The sequence below is a fragment of the Hemicordylus capensis genome, chromosome 7, assembly GCF_027244095.1.
Source record: "Hemicordylus capensis ecotype Gifberg chromosome 7, rHemCap1.1.pri, whole genome shotgun sequence".
NCBI lineage: Eukaryota > Metazoa > Chordata > Lepidosauria > Squamata > Cordylidae > Hemicordylus > Hemicordylus capensis.
The window spans coordinates 22,697,796-22,717,053 of NC_069663.1; the positions used below are offsets into that span (position 1 = coordinate 22,697,796).

General features: G+C 46.2%; 1 protein-coding gene across 4 annotated transcripts; it reads left to right on the forward strand.

Annotated features, from left to right (window-relative positions):
- Positions 1-694: 694 nt before the first annotated feature.
- Positions 695-11,026, forward strand: LOC128333077 (uncharacterized transmembrane protein DDB_G0289901-like). 4 transcript variants are annotated; one of them, XM_053268139.1, is made up of 7 exons: positions 695-1,149; positions 1,391-1,504; positions 2,102-2,248; positions 3,278-3,421; positions 4,458-4,592; positions 5,356-5,508; positions 7,755-11,026. In XM_053268139.1, the coding sequence occupies exons 3-7, from the start codon at positions 2,164-2,166 to the stop codon at positions 9,308-9,310; spliced, it is 2,073 nt and encodes a 690-aa protein (XP_053124114.1). In that variant the 5' UTR covers positions 695-1,149; positions 1,391-1,504; positions 2,102-2,163; the 3' UTR covers positions 9,311-11,026. The 4 variants fall into 4 exon arrangements, with proteins under 4 accessions (XP_053124114.1, XP_053124115.1, XP_053124116.1 ...); XM_053268140.1 differs by lacking the exon at positions 695-1,149 and having other exon boundaries at positions 1,175-1,504; positions 2,082-2,248; XM_053268141.1 differs by lacking the exon at positions 695-1,149 and having other exon boundaries at positions 1,175-1,504; positions 2,082-2,248; positions 3,331-3,421.
- The last annotated feature ends 8,232 nt before the right edge of the window (positions 11,027-19,258 follow it).

Genomic DNA, 19,258 nt, shown 5'->3' on the forward strand with positions numbered 1-19,258 from the left:
CATATGGACTGATGCGTCCCATAAAGGCTTTTAGAACCCTAGCATTTTATTTTATTTTTTAAGTATGTTTCTGGCCCTCGTGGTTCTTCTAGACCTCATGGTTGCAGAAATACAGCTGTAAATATGGCAACAGAAATGATGCAAGCATTGTGTTTGATCAGGCTTACTCGTAAGTGTGCATAGGATTGCCGCTGGATAATCTTGTCACATTCTCAAATGGTGAGCTTTTCAAGAGTGTTGAAGAGGTGGGGCCTCCCCACCTCCCCACCACCCCCACAGCACAGCATGGGATAGAAATCTTTTTTTTTTTAAGCTGAGTGCAGTTCAACTGCTTTCAGTCTCATGCCTTAAAAATGGTGAGCATAGACTTCAGTAACAATAATTAGATGCATCTCTTCTCTGTGGGAGGAGAGTTGGTCTTGTGGTAGCCAGCATGACTTGTCTCCTTTGCTAAGCAGGGTCTACCCTGGTTTGCATTTGAATGGGGGACTACATGTGTGAGCACTGGAAGATATTCCCCTTAGGTGGTGGGGACAGCTCTGGGAAGAGCAAGAAGGTTCCAAGTTCTCTATCCAGCATCTCCAAGGGAAGGCAGAGAGAGACTCCTGCCTGCAACCTTCGAGAAGCCGCTGCCAGTCTGTGTAGACAATACTGAGCTAGGTGGACCAACGGTCTGACTCAGTACAAGGCAGTTTCCTAGGTTCCTATATAATTTCTATGTAATATAGCAGTGTCATCTTGTGATCTATGGATTTAATGCTATAGGCACTTTTTTTTTTAATGTTCAAGAGCTCTCCTGGTTTAGTTCCATTTTTTCACAATGCAGTGACAATTCCAGAACATGAATCTTGCAGAGTTAAGCACCTTGTGTTTGTCAACTCAAATTTGGAATCTGTTGCATTTATTTATTTACTTTTAAAATGACACACCAGCTAAACCTGTTATGCAAATTGCAACTATGGAAGTGTCAGTGGCATGTGATGGGGAGATGACCATCCAATGTGCCATTGTGACACATTCCCAGTATGGTCCTCAGGGCTGTGTTGCCCTATTCTGACCTGACATTGCCACGTGGCCACCTCTCTGTGACAGGCTGACATTCAACACGGGCAGCTTTCTCCATCAATGGCTCCCCCATCCTGTGGAAAGGTGTGAAATTCCTGCCTATCACGCAGGTGGTTCAGGAACTCTGCTAGGGCAAGGGTTCCTCACCTTGGTCCCGCAGCTATTGTTGGACTACAACTCCCATCATCCCCAGCCACTGTGGCAGGGGCTGATGGGTGTTGTAGTTCAACAACATCTGGAGACCCAAGTGTAAGACTCCCTGTGCTGGGAGGGGGGGGGGAGTAGCAACCTTAGAGCGGACTAATTTCTCTTCCTTCTCTTCTAGTATTTTGCCTGCAGTGCAATTCATGCGAAGGGGAGTATGACTGCGTTGGCCAGAATGTGACGTGTGAAGGCCCCTCAGCCAGCTGCAAAACCTCTGTCCGAAAGGCTTCTGTCTGTAAGTCTGCTTGCATTGATGGTTACGGGTTCCCCCCCGCCCTTTAAATATCACTGCTTGTTATTATTTAAACTCTTGTTCCCTATGTACTCCCTATGTTTCTAATAGACCCAAAAACAGACAGAAATGAAAGCACTGAAAAGATATCTGGCTCCAAGCTGGGGTTTGTGTGTGTGTGTGTGTTTTAATCCAGAAAAAAACCAAAGACGCCAATGTCTTAGAAGTTTGCAAAAGACTCCACTCACTAAAGGGAGTTACTCTCCCCCTGCTAACTTATTTATTATTTATTTATTTTCAAATAAATAAATAAATAAATAAATTTATTACTTGGCAAAGATGAACCTTTTAATGTGGTGATTCTCTTTATTTCACAGAGGGAGAGAAACTGGCCCTATCCACCCCCAGCACAGGACCTCCAGAAACTGTGGCTGGTGTCTATCTTGTGTTTCTTTTTAGATTGTGAGCCATTTGGGGACAGGGTTCCATCTTATTTATTTATTATTTCTCTGTGTAAACTGTCCGGAGCCATTTTTGGAAGGGTGGTATAGAAATAAAATAAAATAAAATAAAATAAAAGATATGTCTTCCTCTTTTCAGCCTTCCTGGAATTCCAGACCGTGAAGAAAGGCTGTGCCCGCCAGATTTACCCACACGAATCCATGTCTCTTAATTCGCACCTCATGGCTGTTTCTTATCAAGCACGTTATTGCGCTGAGGATGGCTGTAACAACGAGACCTACTTTGGTGAGTTCCTTTGCAGGAACATGAGGTAAAGATGTTGAATTTGGGGCACGATCCATAGATGACAGGTCTACTCACAACCATTATCAGTGCTTGTGACTGTAAATGGAGCTTCTGTTCTCTAGCACAGTATAGCTCTGAGTACCTGGTGGGTGGGGATAAGCAGGAGAGGGTTGCCACCTTCACAGCTGGGAGGAGAGCTGGTCTTGTGGTAGCAAGCATGAATTGTCCCCTTTGCTAAGCAGGGTCCACCCTAGTTGGCATTTGAATGGGAGACTAAATGTGTAAGCACTGTAAGATATTCTCCTCAGGGGGTGGGGCCACTCTGGGAAGAGCATCTAGGCTCCATGTTCCCTCTCTGGCATCTCCAAGATAGGGCTGAGAGAGATTCCTGCCTGCAACCTTGGAGAAGCTGCTACCAGTCAGTGTAGACAATACTGAGCTAGATGGACCAATAGTCTGACTCAGTATGTGGCAGCTTCTTATTTTCCTGTGTTGCCATGGTTTGCCGTTGAGCTTCTCCCAGACAACTGCCTGGCCCCAATTGGAAACAGAATGTCAGACATGATGGGCCTAATTCAGTTCTCATTTTCTTCTTGAACCTGGAGACGTTTTCACACGGTGACGTGGTTGTGTGAATCTGTTACAAGCACAGTTGGTGGGGCGGGAGAGATGTTTGAATCTCATCCGTGCCACAGTTGCACATGCCCTGAACAATGGCACGTTATTAACTCGGGGCTTTCCAACCGGTGGTACTCCCAGATGTTGCTGAAGTACAATTCCCAAATCGCCAGCCACGATCAATTGTAGCTGGGGGTGATGGGATTTGTAGTTCAGCATCCTGTGGAACTACCTTTGGAGTTCCACAGACTGAGATCCCCTGTATTGACATTGTCGTTCTTGCAAAGGTTGAGGGAAGAGTCATGTCTGGACTCCCAATATAATGCTCTTCTCTCCCAGCTTTCCTTTGCACCTTACTGTGAGCCCCCTTCCTAGGCACATTCTGACCCCCTTCTTTTTCCCCCCTCCCAGTCTCCCAGCCACGCCCTACCAACCACATGCGCTGCCATTCCTGTGCTTCCCAGGGTAACTGGTGTCCCGAAGCTGCCCGCACTCAGATCAGCTGTGTTGGGGAGCAGGAACAGTGCATGGATCTTGACATCACTGGAAACATGGGTAAGTTGCAGAGGGCAGACAGCGGAGGATCTGGGGGCGGGGGGAGGGAAAGGTGTATAGATGCCATTTTTATGCATGTAAACATTTATACCAAAAAACACTGGGCCGGCATCCTGACTAAGGAAGCACCAGCACTGCAGACTAATCCAACTCCGTCATTCCTACGAGAGGGCAATTTTTGCCAATCTCCCTTCACTCTCGAAGCACTCTGTGCAACCCGGAAGTAGATCCCTGAGGGGTGCACGGCTTTGGGGAGCTACTTCCGGGTCACAGTAAGTGACCCTTGGGGACCTACGTGTGGGTCGTAGGGAGTGACCCTCGGACGGAGGGCTACTTCCTGGTGACAGAGAGCAGTTCTGGAGGCAAGGGAGGTCAGAGAAAATCAGCCCCCCTCTCCACAAGGGCACATATCTATCTATCTATCTATCTATCTATCTATCTATCTATCTATCTATCTATCTATCTATCTATCATATTTTTATACCGCCTGATATGTAAATCTCTAGGCAGTGTACAAATAATACATATGATGTAGTCAGGAATGCAACAGCATATTATATTTACCTGAATCCAAGATTGGTCTTTTCCCAAGTTTTTGGATATTATAAATCAGGTTTTTAATTCAGAGTCCTGTTCCTTTTGAGAAAATGCAGGCACAACCTGTATTTAACCTCTGCTTTTTAAGGGGGTCTTACATTCAGAGTTGTCTTCGATTCGGGTAAATACGGGTATCTGCCCCTGCAGCACACACTAGTCAGGATGTCGGCCGTTCAAGGCAGTGGAAAAGACACCCGCCAAGACGAAACAACCAACCAATCTAACATCAATGGATATCAGTGTTTGCGGGGAGAGGAAACACATGGTGGGGATTTGGGGGACCTGGAGATGCTGTGGGGAGAAATTGGGCTCAAAGAAAGGTCAGACGGGGTACCACCTCTAGCAATACTCCGTAGAGGTGAGGAGGAAGGGGAGGGCTGCCGTGGTGGGTTACGCGTGGGAGCTCCACCCTATTGACACTGACTTGTGGTGCCTTCAGGTCAGTTTTCCAACATGAAGCTGAAGGGTTGCGCCAACCTCCTTCGCTGCCAGGAGACTTTGAGCTTCTATTCCGGCAGCCGCACCATCCATGCCAGCTGCTGTGACACTCCGCTCTGCAACAGCTTCACCCCAGGTAACGCCTCTCTTGGTAACATGGGCGGGGCATAAGATCTGACTAACGTGTGTGTGTGTGTGTGTGTGTGTGTGTGTGTGTGTGTGTGTGTGTGTAAAACTGGTTAGTCAGATATCTATAATAATAATATATTTATAAATAATAAATATATATATATAACTGAGAAACATTTAGCACAGTGAGAAGATAGAGAGAGAGACAGACAGGGGTGAAGAAATGTTGGCTCAGTTTATCAGCTGGACCAAATATTTTATTCATTATATTGGTACTTTGGTCATCAGGATGTTTTTGCACTTGTCAGGCATCATATTTCACTCTTCACAGACTAGTAGACTAGTGGATTTCTGCAGATATATCTAGATCTAGATCTAGATCTAGATAGATAGATATAACATTTTTCACTCGTCACAGATTAGTAGACTAGTGGATTTCTGTGTGTGTGTGTTAAATTCATTCATTCATATATATATATATATATATATATATATATATATATATATATATATATATATATATCTCCCCGCCCTGAGCTATTCTGTAAGGGCAGTCTAGAAATCGAACAAATAAATAAATTAGAGAGAGGGAGAGATCTCCACTAGTCTACTACAGGTGGGCAACCCCTGATCTACAAGGACCGATGGAGGGGGAGAGGGAAGAAAGGAATGAGGAAATGCAGGTACCCCACTCTTACCTGGATTTAGAAGTTATTTGCACTGAAGGTGGTCAAGGTTGTTTCTCTCATCCCGCTCCTTTCTTCCTCCAGATCTTCATGTGCTAAGCCAGGCCACAAATGGGCTCGAGTGTTACAGCTGCGTGGATGAAGATGGGATTGGGTGCTCTGAAAAAGTCATCTCTAAGGTGCAGTGTACCGGCATCCACAACATGTGCCTGGAGGGGATAGGCAACAGCCGGAAACGTGAGTGTTTTGGGTGCAAGTGAGGCTATCGCTCAATGGTGGAGACTCCATTTTGCACACAGGGGACCCCAGATTCAATCCCCAACATCTCCAGCTAGGGCTGAGAAAGACCCTCATCTGGAGAGCTGTTGCCACTCAATGAGAGTCAGTGTGGTATAGTGGTTAGAGGGTTGGACTAGGACTAGGGAGACCTGAGCTCAAATCTCCATTTGGCCATGAAACTCACTGGGTGACTCTGGGCCAGTCACTTCTCTCTTAGTTTAACCTTCCTCACAGGGTTGTTGTGGGGATGAATATGACCATGTAGAGTGCTCTGGCCTCCTAAGAGGATTTGAATGTTTGAATGAATGAATGAATGAAGGCAAAGTTGAGCTAGAGGGACCGATGGTCTGACTCAGTAGATGCAGTAGGAGAGAGATGCGAGAGAACTTTGACAGGCTAGGAGCTGGAAAGAAACTTCAAGATTCTCAGTAATGCTCACCTCAAAGGAGAGGTGAGCACTACAAGCCCCCAGATTCTTTTTTGGCTCGGATTAAATCTCCTTTTTGTAATTAATGGAAATATAAGCCCTGTTCACCTTATGTCCAAGGCACATGCAATCCGTATACAGTGTGCCCACATACAGATCTGTACACACGTACAGTTGTACATGCATTCTGTTCCATGCATGTTGCAGTTGTACGCTTTCAGAATTTCAGAGGGGCCTGCACCCAGATTCACTTTAAAAAGGAATGCACACACAGTCATTCATACAAACACACCCATGTGTATAAACACCTGTGAACAAGCACATCAGCATCTAAATAGGGCTATAGAAAGTAGTTGATGTTATCCTGAAAATGCCTAGTGGGGTGCAGACAGAAATTTACTGCTGAAAATCCTCTCCAACCCCACCCCTTACAACTAGGTCTTCACTGGGGACAATACTAGTTGTGTTCCAGCAGCAGGTCCTTTTGTTCTCCCTGGAGCTGCCTTTTGCATTTGGGAATCACAGAAGCTTGCAGGGACCTCTCCTTCCAGAGTTTTCCTGTTTCCATATTAAATTGAAGGTGTAGCAATATGTACATCTGAGCAAGCTCTTCGGTACATCTGCCTACCTGGGCCCCAGGAGGCCTCTGGTTTTTGATAGAGAAAGAGTGGCTGAAAGGACAGTGGTTGACTCTGCCATCCAAAAGGCTGTTAGATTCCAGGAAGGGCATTTTTCTATGGCCAAGTTGACTAGTCTGCTTGACAATGGTTTTAGGAAAAACTAGGCTTTGGGGCCTATGATGGCAACATCATACCTTCTCTGCTGGCTCCATTGTGATCTGGTGGGGTTTTTTTTAGAAGTTTCAGATAGTTTCCAAATGTTAAAGGGTGTTCTTTTGGGGATGCACTGGAGGGCATGACCAAGCGCATCTTAGCAACTTCCCCAATTTAGCTTGAGCTCTACCTCAAAGGTGATTTGAAGGGATGTGGCATTTTGACAGGATGAGCATCAGCCACAGAAAGTTCTGTACGATGCAGTTGTGATAACATTAGTTTTAGTTGCATTAAAAACACCTAGATACGAATTTTGCAGGTATCGATTACGCAAATTCTACGCACAATATTATTGACCACTTGATTTATAGGCCTCAGAGGGGTGACGAATTAGGTAATAGGTAATCAGTGGTCTGAATTCTTCTGACCAATGATTATTAAGACAAACAAGGGGATGAAATCGAGGAGTTAATGCTAAAAACAGGATATAAGGGAGGGGGGTAAACACAGAAAAAGAGAGAAGGGAGGGAGACAGAAAGGAGAGAAAGTGTGATAGCTTTTGACTTTTGACAGCCACATTTCTAATTGATGCCAAGAACACGGTGTCTGATCCATGAAATTGTCTCTTACTGCTGTCTGCTGAAGGTTGTCAAGACCTGGGTGAGAGTGAATGCTGTTAATTTTTAATCACTTATCCATGTGTTTTCATGGAGGAGCAGAACAAGCCAAGCAAAAGGCAAAGTACCTAGACTTCTGAATGCTCTTTTCCCCTTTGAGAGGAGGGAATTCTGACATCCCAGCCTCTTACAAGGCACATGGTTCAAGTCCATCCATGGCTGATCATCCCAGCACCCTTGTAGAGAGAGGTCAGTTCTTGTACAGAGTCAAGTCTTGTAAGGAGAAGTCAACTCCCTCATAGGGAGAAGTCAACTCCCCCGTGTAGGGAGAAGTCAACTCTTTGCCTAACAGTCTCTGCTTTTCTGCTTTCTCTTCTCTGCCTACAGCTGGTATGGATTATGGCCTAGTGACATTCAAAGGCTGTGCCTCGTCAGCTATGTGCCAGAGCTCCCTCTTGGCCTTGGTGCAAGAGCTAGACAACACCGATGTCCTTTGCTGCCAAGGGAGCCTCTGCAACACGCGCATCGTGAACGGTGTGGTGACGGAACCCAAGATTGCTGCAGATAGTGCCGACACCTCTGAGAGACCCGAGTGCATCACCCCGACCCCGTCTAACCCCACACCAGACCCTGACTGCATCTACGATGATGACGAGGACAGCATGGTGGTTGCTGGTGCCGTCCCACCTCCTGAGAGCCACAACGATAAGGAGACCGTCCACATGACCAACGAGAAAGAAGGCAGAGAGAATTACGTCGCTGAGGGAAGCACTGTGTCTCCTCGTGACCATTCAGTGACAGGAGAGCACATGTTCCATGAGAATCTGTCTGGGGGTTCTTCCGAGAGCCACGCTGGCTCCACTACAAGTGTGACCAATTCTGAACACGTTGCAACAGGCGGTTCCGCAGCTGCCACAGATCTGGATCGGAGCGATTCGGGTGCCGGCACCACCTCTTCTGGCAATCATGGCAATGTGGTGGTACTGGTACCCATTGTCGTCCCCAAGAACGCCACCCGTACCACCTCCTCTTTCTCCTCTGGGACAGTCACCACCTTGGCAACTTCTGATGAGGATGGAGATGACGAGGAATGCGAAGCAGAAGAGGAAGGCGCTGGCACTGAGCAGCCCTTCATAGCCGTGAACGCAGGCAATGCTGCATCCCCTGAATCCAACCGGGAAAGCTCTTTTTCCCCCAGGCCTGCAGTAATCCTCCGTGAAAACGAAAGCACCCGAGTTCCTGTTGGAGGCCATTCCAACGCCGGTGTCTCTGTCACAGGAGGGCACTATGATGGTGCCACAGAGTCAACCTCCCATGGCCATACAGTCCACTCCCATGGCACAGCTGGGGAAAGCTTCATTTCGGGTGGCAATCCTGCAAGCCACACCCCAGGGCCTGGGCATTCTGCGACGGGCAGCCACGGAGCCACCAATGTGGAGGCCACTGGGGGTACTAGTTTTGCCACGGGTGGAAACACTCCACAGCCAGGCCACGCAAGCAGTGCCCCGTCTGAGGAACATGGAACCCACACACACCTTCACGTTCCCTACATCATGTCCAGGGATAAAAACTCTTTCCTCAGTGAAGGCAACACGGAGGCAGGTGCCCCCGCAGAGACCAGCCCCAAAGTACTCATCGCCACCAGCAGTCCTGACAAAGAGGTCCTTGTTTCAGGAGCCGGGGCCGCCACCACCGCCCGTCCCAAGAACAAGAAACCCTGCAAACGGCCAGGGTCCCCAAACAAACCAGAGGCAAACGTAGTGCCCTCGTCTGCAGCAAACAAACGTGCCGCCAAAGAGGGCATCGCTAGAGAGACCACCAACTTGATGTTAAGTGACACTAAAGGTGGTGGGAAAGTCGGCATTAAGGGCGGAGCATTTGGCCTTTCTGCCCATTTTGGCCTCTTCTCCCTCACCCTCTTGCTGGCTGCCCTGTTACACTGAACCCACAGAGACTGGGCAACATTTGGGTTTGTTTTTAGTGTTTGTTTTTAACTGGGTATCTTGACTCTCACCTCCACTCTTGATCTAGCTCTGTTCCTTTTCATAAAAGGGAACTGTTGTGCCCCTGTAGGGTGTCCCCTATGCTGAGAATTTGACAATGGAGAAATGTGAGGCTTGTAGCCAGTCATGTATCTCTCAGCCTAACCTACCTCACAGGGTTGTTGTGAGGATAAAAATAAGGATGTGCATGGCTCTGAGCTCCTCGGAGGAAGAGCGGGATATAAATGTAAAAATAAATTAAAGATAAATAAATAAGATCCTAGAATCAAATTTGGGATGCCTGGGTGTGTAGTGAATGCAAATTCGGGATATCTGGGAGTGGTCTGTGTGTGTCTGTGTGTGTGTGTGGGGGGGGGGGAGAGTAAATGAACAGTATCTTGCCTGCCCCCTACTGGTAGAGATGGAAATTTCACTTTGTAAATGTCATCACCCCTTTTTTGCTCTTAGATTAAAAGAGAACTGCTTTATATTCCAACTAAGCAGGAAGGCCCTTCCGACTTTCAAGAGGCACCATCCTGCACTGACATATAGCCAGAGATTTAAAGATTAGATATAACCAATAGGATGCATAGCTAAGGCGCAGTTAACCCTTAATATCCTGTTGTCTCTCTTTTTGGGATGCTGCAAGTAAAAAGCATGAATAATATGTGCTTCATGCAGTTGTAATACTGTCCTAACAGAGAGATACATAAATATGGACGACAGCAACAATCCACCCAAATACACTATATTTATTGTAAACTGTACAGTGGGATTTTTTTTATTTTTTTATTTTCAAAATAAAAGGGACAAAATGCTGGATCAAAGAGTCCCAGAACTGGTGCTCTTTCAGGCCCAGAAAGGAAGCCCTTGGTCCTCCAGGACCAGATAGTCCTGTTGATAAAACTGAACTTTTTGGACATCCATGCAGAAGGGAGACTCTATGTTCCAAACGTTGGAGCCATATAGGAACAAAAAAGCACACACATCCCAAATCTGACAAAATACCCTGCAGGACTCCGGTTTTCATGCCTATGTGGGAAGATTGGGGTATTCAGCATGGTCTTGTGGCTAAATGCTGACAGAACCCCACATTCATGAAATAACTCTTATAACCCCTTGATCCTTCATCTTCCCAACTGAGACGAAACTCAACTGCTCACAATCATCCCTTGTTACTTTCCCCCCTCTCCTTCCTCTGTTGTTGTTGTTGTTTGTTATTAAGAGCATGTATGTAGCCCTTTTCAGAGCAGTTATCTTCCTCCCTGTGTTCTCCCACACCTTGGAAGCTGTATGGGGCAGGGCCCGTCTTTTCACCACAAACATGGATGATGCGATCTTGATCTCAATCATAAATCATGTTCTGAGAACTTTGAGTTGTCTAGCGTACATGTGCAGCACCTTGTTCTCTTTTGACTTTCGGCAAACCTTGCCATGTGATGTGGGTGGGTGTGATTCAGGTGTTCAGAACAGATTTTCTTTCTGCCTTTGGCCTACCAGTCCTCACCTGTGGAGGACAACCCTTGACATTCTCAGATGCAAGGTTGACTTATTGCCTGGTATATTTGCCTGTGGAGTTGAACTCATGTCTGTCCCTGTTACTTCTGTTCCCTGAAGCTTTGTCACACTCCCTATATGCTGTGCAAAGGAGGAAATCAATAAAGGTATTTTATTGTTGATTGTCTTCTGTCTATGGTTCATGGAGGTCCCAAACCATTTCCAGCCAGGACACATAACCCTGAAGTGATATAACATATCCCATCCCCTGGTCACATGGAGAGTTTAACTAACCTTTAACTCTTTTCCTGTGATCCCCACTGAGGCCTGGCTGACATTCTGCAGCCATCACTTGATACTTACAATGTCAAGCAATGGATTCCACAAGTGAATGAGCCACTGGAGATCTCCCATCCCAGGCCAAACTTCCATAGCACCTGATGTCACCACACACACACACACACACACACACACACACACACACACACAACATTTCAGCCATCAGTTATCACTTGATATTTACTGACATCGTGCAACCATCACTTGATACTTACAATGTCAAGCAATGGATTCCACAAGTGAATGAGCCACTGGAGATCTCCCATTCTGGATCAAACTTCCATATCACCTGAGGTCACCACACATGTCAGACTTTTCAGCCATCAGTTATCACTTGATACAATATGAAGGGATGAATTCCACAAGTGAATGAGTCTCAGTCAACAAGGTCAGAGGAGTGCCCAGCCAGGGCAGGAGAGCAGGCATGATCCCTGGTGGACTGAGCCCAAGGATCAAGGCAGAAGAAGGGGAGAGCAACCATGTGGGACCTGGGAGCTGGGTAGGGCAGCCTTTTTGTCCACCCTTGATGAAAAGCTGGGGACAGAAGGTGGATGGGGTGCACTGGTCCTGCCCAACTCCTGGCTCCCACATGATCACTCTCCCCTCCTCCTACCTTGATACCTTGATCACTCCTACCGTGATCAGACAACCACTGATCACACGGCTCTCAGAAGCCTACAGTTTGTTAAGAAGTGCCCCCTAGAAAGAGAGCTATATATATTATATGACCGTGCAGTGGTACACAAAGACACAAGTTTGTAGTGTAGATATATCTTATGTTTCTTTTCCACAAAAGGTGCCAATAATTATGTGTCCATTTCTCCACGTCTGTCTGTGTTAAGTGTTTTATAACTGTTTCCTTCCCTCATACACACCAAGAAATCTTATGTAGCTTTAAAGTTGTGTTGTTGAGTCGGTGTCAACTCCTGGCGACCACAGAGCCCTGGGGTTTTGTTTGGTTTTTGTTTGGAGGGGTTTTGTCTGGGTTTTGTTTGGAGGGGTTTTCCATTGCCATCTATGAGATGATGCCTTTCAGCATCTTCCTGTATCTCTGCTGCCCGATATAGGTGTTTCCCATACCAGCAGGGATTCGAACCAGCAACCTCTTGCTCCCTAGGCAAGTTACTTCTCTGCTGTGCCATTAGGTGGCTCTATGTAATAAACTAAAGGTTTATTCAGCAATAACTCAATTTCCTTCTTCTCCTTTCCCTTCCTTTCCCTTTCTGCCCCTCGCCCCCATTCTCTATACGGTCCCCCTGGGACAAACTTCCAAACAACAAAACACAAAAGATTACTGGATAGAATACAACATTAAGTAACAACAACAACTGCCACCTGAAAGAGTATGTTTGACTTCCACGGTGTTGGAAAAAACCAGGAAGGAGTTTTACCCCGAGTTGTTCTAGTTAGCTTCCTAGATTGAAAAACCTAAGGCTGTTTCGTTATGGAACAATTTGAAATGGGAAGAGGAAACGTGGCAAAACAGACTGCACTAATGATAGAATCCATGCTTCAGTAAGGCTATTGGAGTCTCTTTCTATTCAACACACCGAATCTTCATGATCTTCAGAACAAGATTGTCCCAGAGTTGTGCAAATCTTCAGCGGGCTATTACCATTTGGCCTGAATCGGTCTGAAGTGAACCACCATCCGATTGGGGCTGAATTAGGCTCAAATTGAACCGTATCACTCTGTTTAGGGTAGGGCATTGAAACTATACTTTGGCTTGCTCGTTGCTGCTCCCATGACCCTTGACGGTACAGGAAGAGCTCGTTAATTGTGGGTCCAGCACTCGCAGTTTTACATATCCATGGTTGGGTAATGGGCACCCAATCTTGGTATAGGTGAGGGGAAAACGGTGGGGAAAAAGCGTAAATCCACAGTTTGGAAGCAGCCAGAAATGACTGCGGAGGTCATTTCCAGTTGCCATTTTGTGTTTGGAAGAGTTTGGGAGCCATTTTAGGGCTCATTTGGACACATACACACACAGAGAGGTCATAAAATAGCAATTTTTCGCTTTTAAAACCCAGATTTCAGCAATTGGTGGGTAGGGGGGCATTGCTGGAATGCAGAAGACCCACAGAGCATTGTAGGGCACTTTCCCACTATTTTTAGAGCAGATTTTAGCAGTTTTTGAAGCATCCAGGAACCTAACCACTAGATTTCCACTGCCCCAATGTCTCGATATTTGTGGTTTCGGTATCTGTGGCATTAGCTGAGAACGGAACCCACAGGAATACCAAGGTCCTCCTATATTCACTCGACTGGGAGCACAGGGCAGGAGAGAGACTGAAAGCAATTCATCTTGCATCCAGTGGACAGCAGTGGCAATGGCTTGTGATTTAAATTGATTTCCAGCAGGGTTTCTCCTGTCATTCTGGGAATAGGGTGGGTGTTCCTACGAATTATAGTCTTTTCTACAATCCTAGGAGGTGTAGTCTTTTCTACAGTTCTGGGAATTGTAGTCCTACAACCTCGGGGGACCCAAGTTTCAGAACCCCTGACATAAAATATTCAGATGTTAAAGGAACAGTAGGGAAATTCTATAATCTCTCAAAATCCCCTGACAACTAACTTAATTCTTCTCCGTATATGGTGACTAAAACTGAGGCACAGTAATCCCCTCCTTAGAAGAATGGAGAAACATTTGTGGTCTAATGATTCAGCTTTTCATGTATGAGTTAAGAAGAAATAATAATGATTTCAAGCTGTTTTTAGATTGAATGTATCTAACCACGAAACTAAGCCTGTCTGATGCAACCAGGTCATTCTCCCCCATCCCGCCAGCTCAAGCAGCCAAGCCCCAGAATTCATGGAGCAATGCTCTTCTGGGCTGGGTGGGACATTTTGCAACTACTTGGACATGTCGAAATGGGACTGGATTCACTTCCCAGTAAATGAATTATAATCCAAAACAGCAGATCTTGGCAAACCACCCCTGTAATCAACCCAGACAAGTTTGTTTTGGCAAGCTAAATGAGTTCAAAGTGTGTGTGGCCGCTGAATCCTAGCCAGGTTTACTCAAAAATAAGTTGCAATCATTTTCAGACATTTGGTTCTACTGATCCAGCAAGACAAAGACATTCACAGAGGTCAAGACTAGTTTAAATGACTATTAGCCACAAAGACACTGCAGTAGATCCTCCATGTTCTGGGGCAGTATACCTGTAAATATCAGATACAGAGCCATTATCTTCATGTAATTGGGAATAGCTGGTGCAGTTTGACCTAGCTGTGTTTGGAGGCTGCCACTGAGGGTGATTTAGCCTTCCCTCCCTCTCCAATTGTGTTGTTTTCCCCTCTGTGTGTGTGTGAGAGAGAGAGTTTCATTAATCTGAATTGTTTCTAGTGTGTGGTTTAATTTCTATGCAATGTTGACCTGGGATGTTTTGCTTGTTTTATTGAAGTCTTGATTTTTTAATTATTATTATTATTATTATTTTTAAAAAATATTTTGTTGCTGCTGCTGCTGCGATTTGTTTGGTTGGTGTTTTTGCTGAGGTGTTTTGAATTGAGTCGATAATCAGTTTTGCTTTGACTTTGGATACTGACACTGCTTTGCTAGGCATTATTGTCCTTGTATATGTATGTATTATTTAACAATCTTCTTGTGAGCTTCCCGGAACACAAGATTGTTTGTGGAAGAGCAGCATGTAAACTTGTCAGTTTCAAGAAGGAACTGGATGACTGCTTTGGGGGGAAAAGAAAGCTGAAACAGACAGCTCCTTGCTGTGATCCACTCGGCATGCATTTTTAATGCACAAAAGCCATATGCATCAAAGCACATGCCGGAATCCAGAGCTCCCAACACCCTGTCCTTTGATTCTAATTCATGTTTGGCTGACATCCAGATTAAATTAGTCATAGGAGCATAGGACGCTGCCAGTTACTGAGTCAGGCCTTTGGTCCATCTAGCTCAACATCCTCTACACTGGCTGGCAGAAGCTCTGCAACATTTCTGGCACGGGTCTTTCCCAGCCTTACCTGGAGATGTTGGGAATTGCACCTGGAACCATCTGTGCACAAACGATGCTCTCCCACTGAGCTCTCTATCGATTCCCTGAGGGGAATATCTTTCAGCAGACAGCGCTCACATGTAGTCACCCTTACAAATGCAAACCAAGGTGAGCCCTGCTTAGCAAAGACTACGCATACATGCTACTGTAAGACTGACTCTTCTCCCTACTACAGAATAGCCCTATGGAAATTAAGGAGTTTTTTAGAGTTACTCCTGGGTAGTACTACTGAGCAACTTAATTTGGATGTCAGCCTTTATTTATGATGATGATTCACTAGGAAGGTCTCGAGCTCCAATTGAAGCAATTCCTGGAGGTTTTCTTTTCCCACTATTTCCCCCAATACTTTTCACAATAGGAAGCCAAAGGCGGCAGTGCAGCTGATAGGTAAAAGACCCCTCTAACCTCCCAGGAGCCAGGCCAAGCTCTCAGCTTCCTTCCTGGGCAGGAACTGGGCTGGGTGAGACCATGTGTGTGGGCAGGTGGGTGCAGAGTCATCTCCCCTGCAGATTTCAGCTGCCCTAGCTCTGATCTCTCTCTAGGGGTGTGCAAGCAGGTTCGAATCTGAACCAGTTTGATATCGAACCAGTTCGGTTCGAAGGTTCGGGGTCGAGCTTTTGGCCCTTTCTGGGCCTATTCCCCAGTGCGGTGGCCATTTGAGGGGTCACCACACCTGTGCAGAGGGACCGTGCATGGCTGGCAAGAAGCAAGCCCTCCCAGCCAACCCCCCCTCCCCACCTCTCTGCAGTCTCTCTGACTGCCAAGAGGACACTCTCCAGTATGTCCGAATGCAGAAGCCGCTGCCAGTCTGTGAAGGCAATACTAGGCTAGATGGACCGATGGTCTGACTCCGTATATGGCAGCTTCCTATGTTCCTATGTTCCCTGTGCCAGTCCCCGGAAAATCCAGGCCAACCCTAGAGAGAGAGCTGGAAACAGTATTCACTCTCCTTGAATGCAAACCGTGACTTCAGAAACCGTCATGCAGGCACGTTAAGGATTGGCACCATGACACAGCACGTTCCTTAGATGCTTAGGAGGGCCCCCCAGATTATGTCACTGATGCAGATAATATAACCCCACCTTTTACCTGGGCCCTCCCTGGTTATTAAATTACCTGGAATGTTTCTTACAGTCTTAGAGGGTTGCTCATAGGCAGCCAGGGTGAAGAGATCAGATCATGGCAGGGTAAAGGAAAGTTTGAAAGATTCAATAGTTTACAGGCTGTAATTAGTGGGAGGAAGAAATGTATCAGCCCAAAGAAAATCAGATGTGTATTTTGTCAAATCTAGGTTCTAATTTGTTGTGTTTTGAATGTGTAAACCGCCCAGATATGTATATGCCCTGTATAGACAGGACAGTATATAAATGTGATAAAATAAATTGTTAGATAAGTAAATAAATAAACCCCCCCCCACCCACTGCCCTCCCTGTCTTCAGCAAATTTTACCTAGCACACCAAGTCCAAAGTTTTTATCCATAGCAAAAAGGGAGAGAAACCACCGGGCAAAGACCTCTGTATTTTTCCAAGCATTTTGGCTTTGCCTTCAAGTCTGCTATCTGTTGAGCCGTGCCTGAGATTATTTGCAATGGATCTGCTGTTTTATACACTTTCCTTTTCTTTCTTAATTCCTTTTCTTTTTCATTCTATAGCGAACCCCCTTGAAAAATCAGTGAAACTATATGTTTATTTATGTACAGATTGAAACAAACACATCAGCTTTGTAGAAGCTGAGCTGAGTTGACATTTTGTGGACGGTGGTTTTTTGCACCGCTGCAGTTGCATGCAATTTTTTCATTCCCTGCACCCGCACCCCCAACAAAGCTCCTTTGCCTTTTAACAATTGCATGCCAGACCTTCCACAAGCTCAGAGCATCAAGGGTGAGGGAATCTGCTGCCTCTGTTAAATTCTTTTCCTGGTTTCCTTGGTTTTTTATTTTTAAATATTTCTCTCCTGCTTTTTGAGCTTCGGTTCTCAAGACAGCTTGCAAAATCATCCGTAATTATAACGGCAGAGTGGGTTTCCTGAAGAATGGACCTCCTGACAGGGACTAATATACAGCAAAGCAACTTAGACATGAAGCTTGCCTCCGTTCCTATGAGAATGGCTCAGAAATCAGCCCCTAAGACCCCATCCATTCTTCCCTCCCACTCCACTAACTGGAAGGCAAAGTTGGAGGAGGATAAGAGGTGCTCTTACCCCTGGACTTTGGGGCTGAGGTCCAGGTCCTACACAGACCCCTGGTGGCCCCAAAATCCTCTTTAGTCTGTCCCAGGTGGTATGGTCACCCGGTGGACCGTGATGATGCTTAATTTGCAGGGGATGGGGTCCTCCAAAGGCCTTAAGTCCAGGCTCCGAAATTACCTAGGTGCACCTCTGAGGAGGATTCAGGGCTCATAATGCCCACCTTGTATTTGAAGTGAGCATTTACGCACCCCCCGAGACTCATGTTTCATCCGAGTTTCGATAACCTCATCACAGCCCTCTCCTTGCTACTGCCTTTCAAGCCTTTAAGGTCAGAGTGACTCAGCATGACTGGAACTCAGAGCACAGAGAAGATCACAGGGATTCGCATATCAGAAAGGCATCATCCGCTCAGGAGCTGGAGCTCCCAATTGACGTATTCTAACAATCCCCCTTCCTCCCCCCTTTGAGAAAAGAAGTCAAGAGCTTGTTCCTCTTTCACCAATCCACTGGGGCTTGAAAAGCACCAGCTCATCTAATGAGTGGAAGCAGGGCGGCCCTTTCATGAGGCAAGGTGAGGAGGTCGCCTCAGGTGTTGGATTATTGGGACCTCAACAAGACAGCAAGATGCCCCCCCACCCCATTGCCTTGGGAGCAGTTTTCTGGAACCAATCTGACCCTTGCAAACTTTACAAGGAAAGCCTCTTCCACAGTGGCCTTGTGGCTAGGTTGGTGGGAGTTGTAGCCTAACAACAGAACCCCTGTCTTAGCAGATGGGATGGTAGTTTAGCAACATAGCATCTGCTTGCGTTAGGGATGTGCACAAATCACGATTCGAAGGGTGATTCGTAACACATCCCCTGAGATCCGAAGGGCGATTCGTAATACATTCCTTGCACCTTTACCACAGAAGAGAGCAGGTCCATACCTGCGCCTCCACCGTTCACATATCACCACAATGGCTGCCGCGCATGTGCAGAGGCCATGTGTGTGCCGGCATCATGTGGGGGCAGTTGCAGGAGAGCGCCATGCAAAGATAGCTGGGAGGGACGCCACAATTCAGGAAGTGGCGATGGGCGGCGGAGGAGCCGGTGTGGACCTGTTCTCCTCCGTGTGAAAGGTGCAGGGGCTGTATTACAAATCGCCCTTCGGATCACGATTCGTGTACATCCCTAGAATGTGGCTCAGATTAAAAGAGAGTTACCAGTGATTTGAAACAGTGATGGCCATAAGAATGAAGTGGGAAGTCTAAGAGAAAGGGGAAGTAGTCCACTTTTTAATTCTTTCTCATGTAGTGGCCCATGCTGTGAGAATTGGGGTGTGACCCATACCCAAGAACGCCCCTGTTTTCATCTGCTGCAGTGTTATGGAGCATATGCTTATCATCCCACCAAGCTGGCAAGAGAAGCATGATTGAGACAAACAAACAAGCCCATTCAAGTTGATCCATCCCGTTCAGTTCCAGCTTTCTTTTTTCATCCACATATGCTTTAAATATAAATTCATTGCCCCGGGGAAGTGATGCATCAGATAGAGTCAGATGCTGTTTTTAGAATGTGCAGTTTGTAATTCATGGTAGATGGGGTAAATTGGGGTTTGTGTGATTTCAGGGGTGGTCCATCATCCCCTGCTGCAATAAAGTACATAATGATATAATCATATATACGAATACGAATACAAACAACACAAATTTATATACTGCTTGTCAAACAAAGTTTCCAAAGAGGTTTACACAGTGAAATAAATAATAATAATCCACTGGAGGGATGCTGTGCTGGGGCTGGATAGGGCCAGTTGCTCTCCCACTGCTACATATAGGGAATCACCACTAAAAAGGTGCCTCTTTGCTCAGTTAGCAGGGGACTATAATTT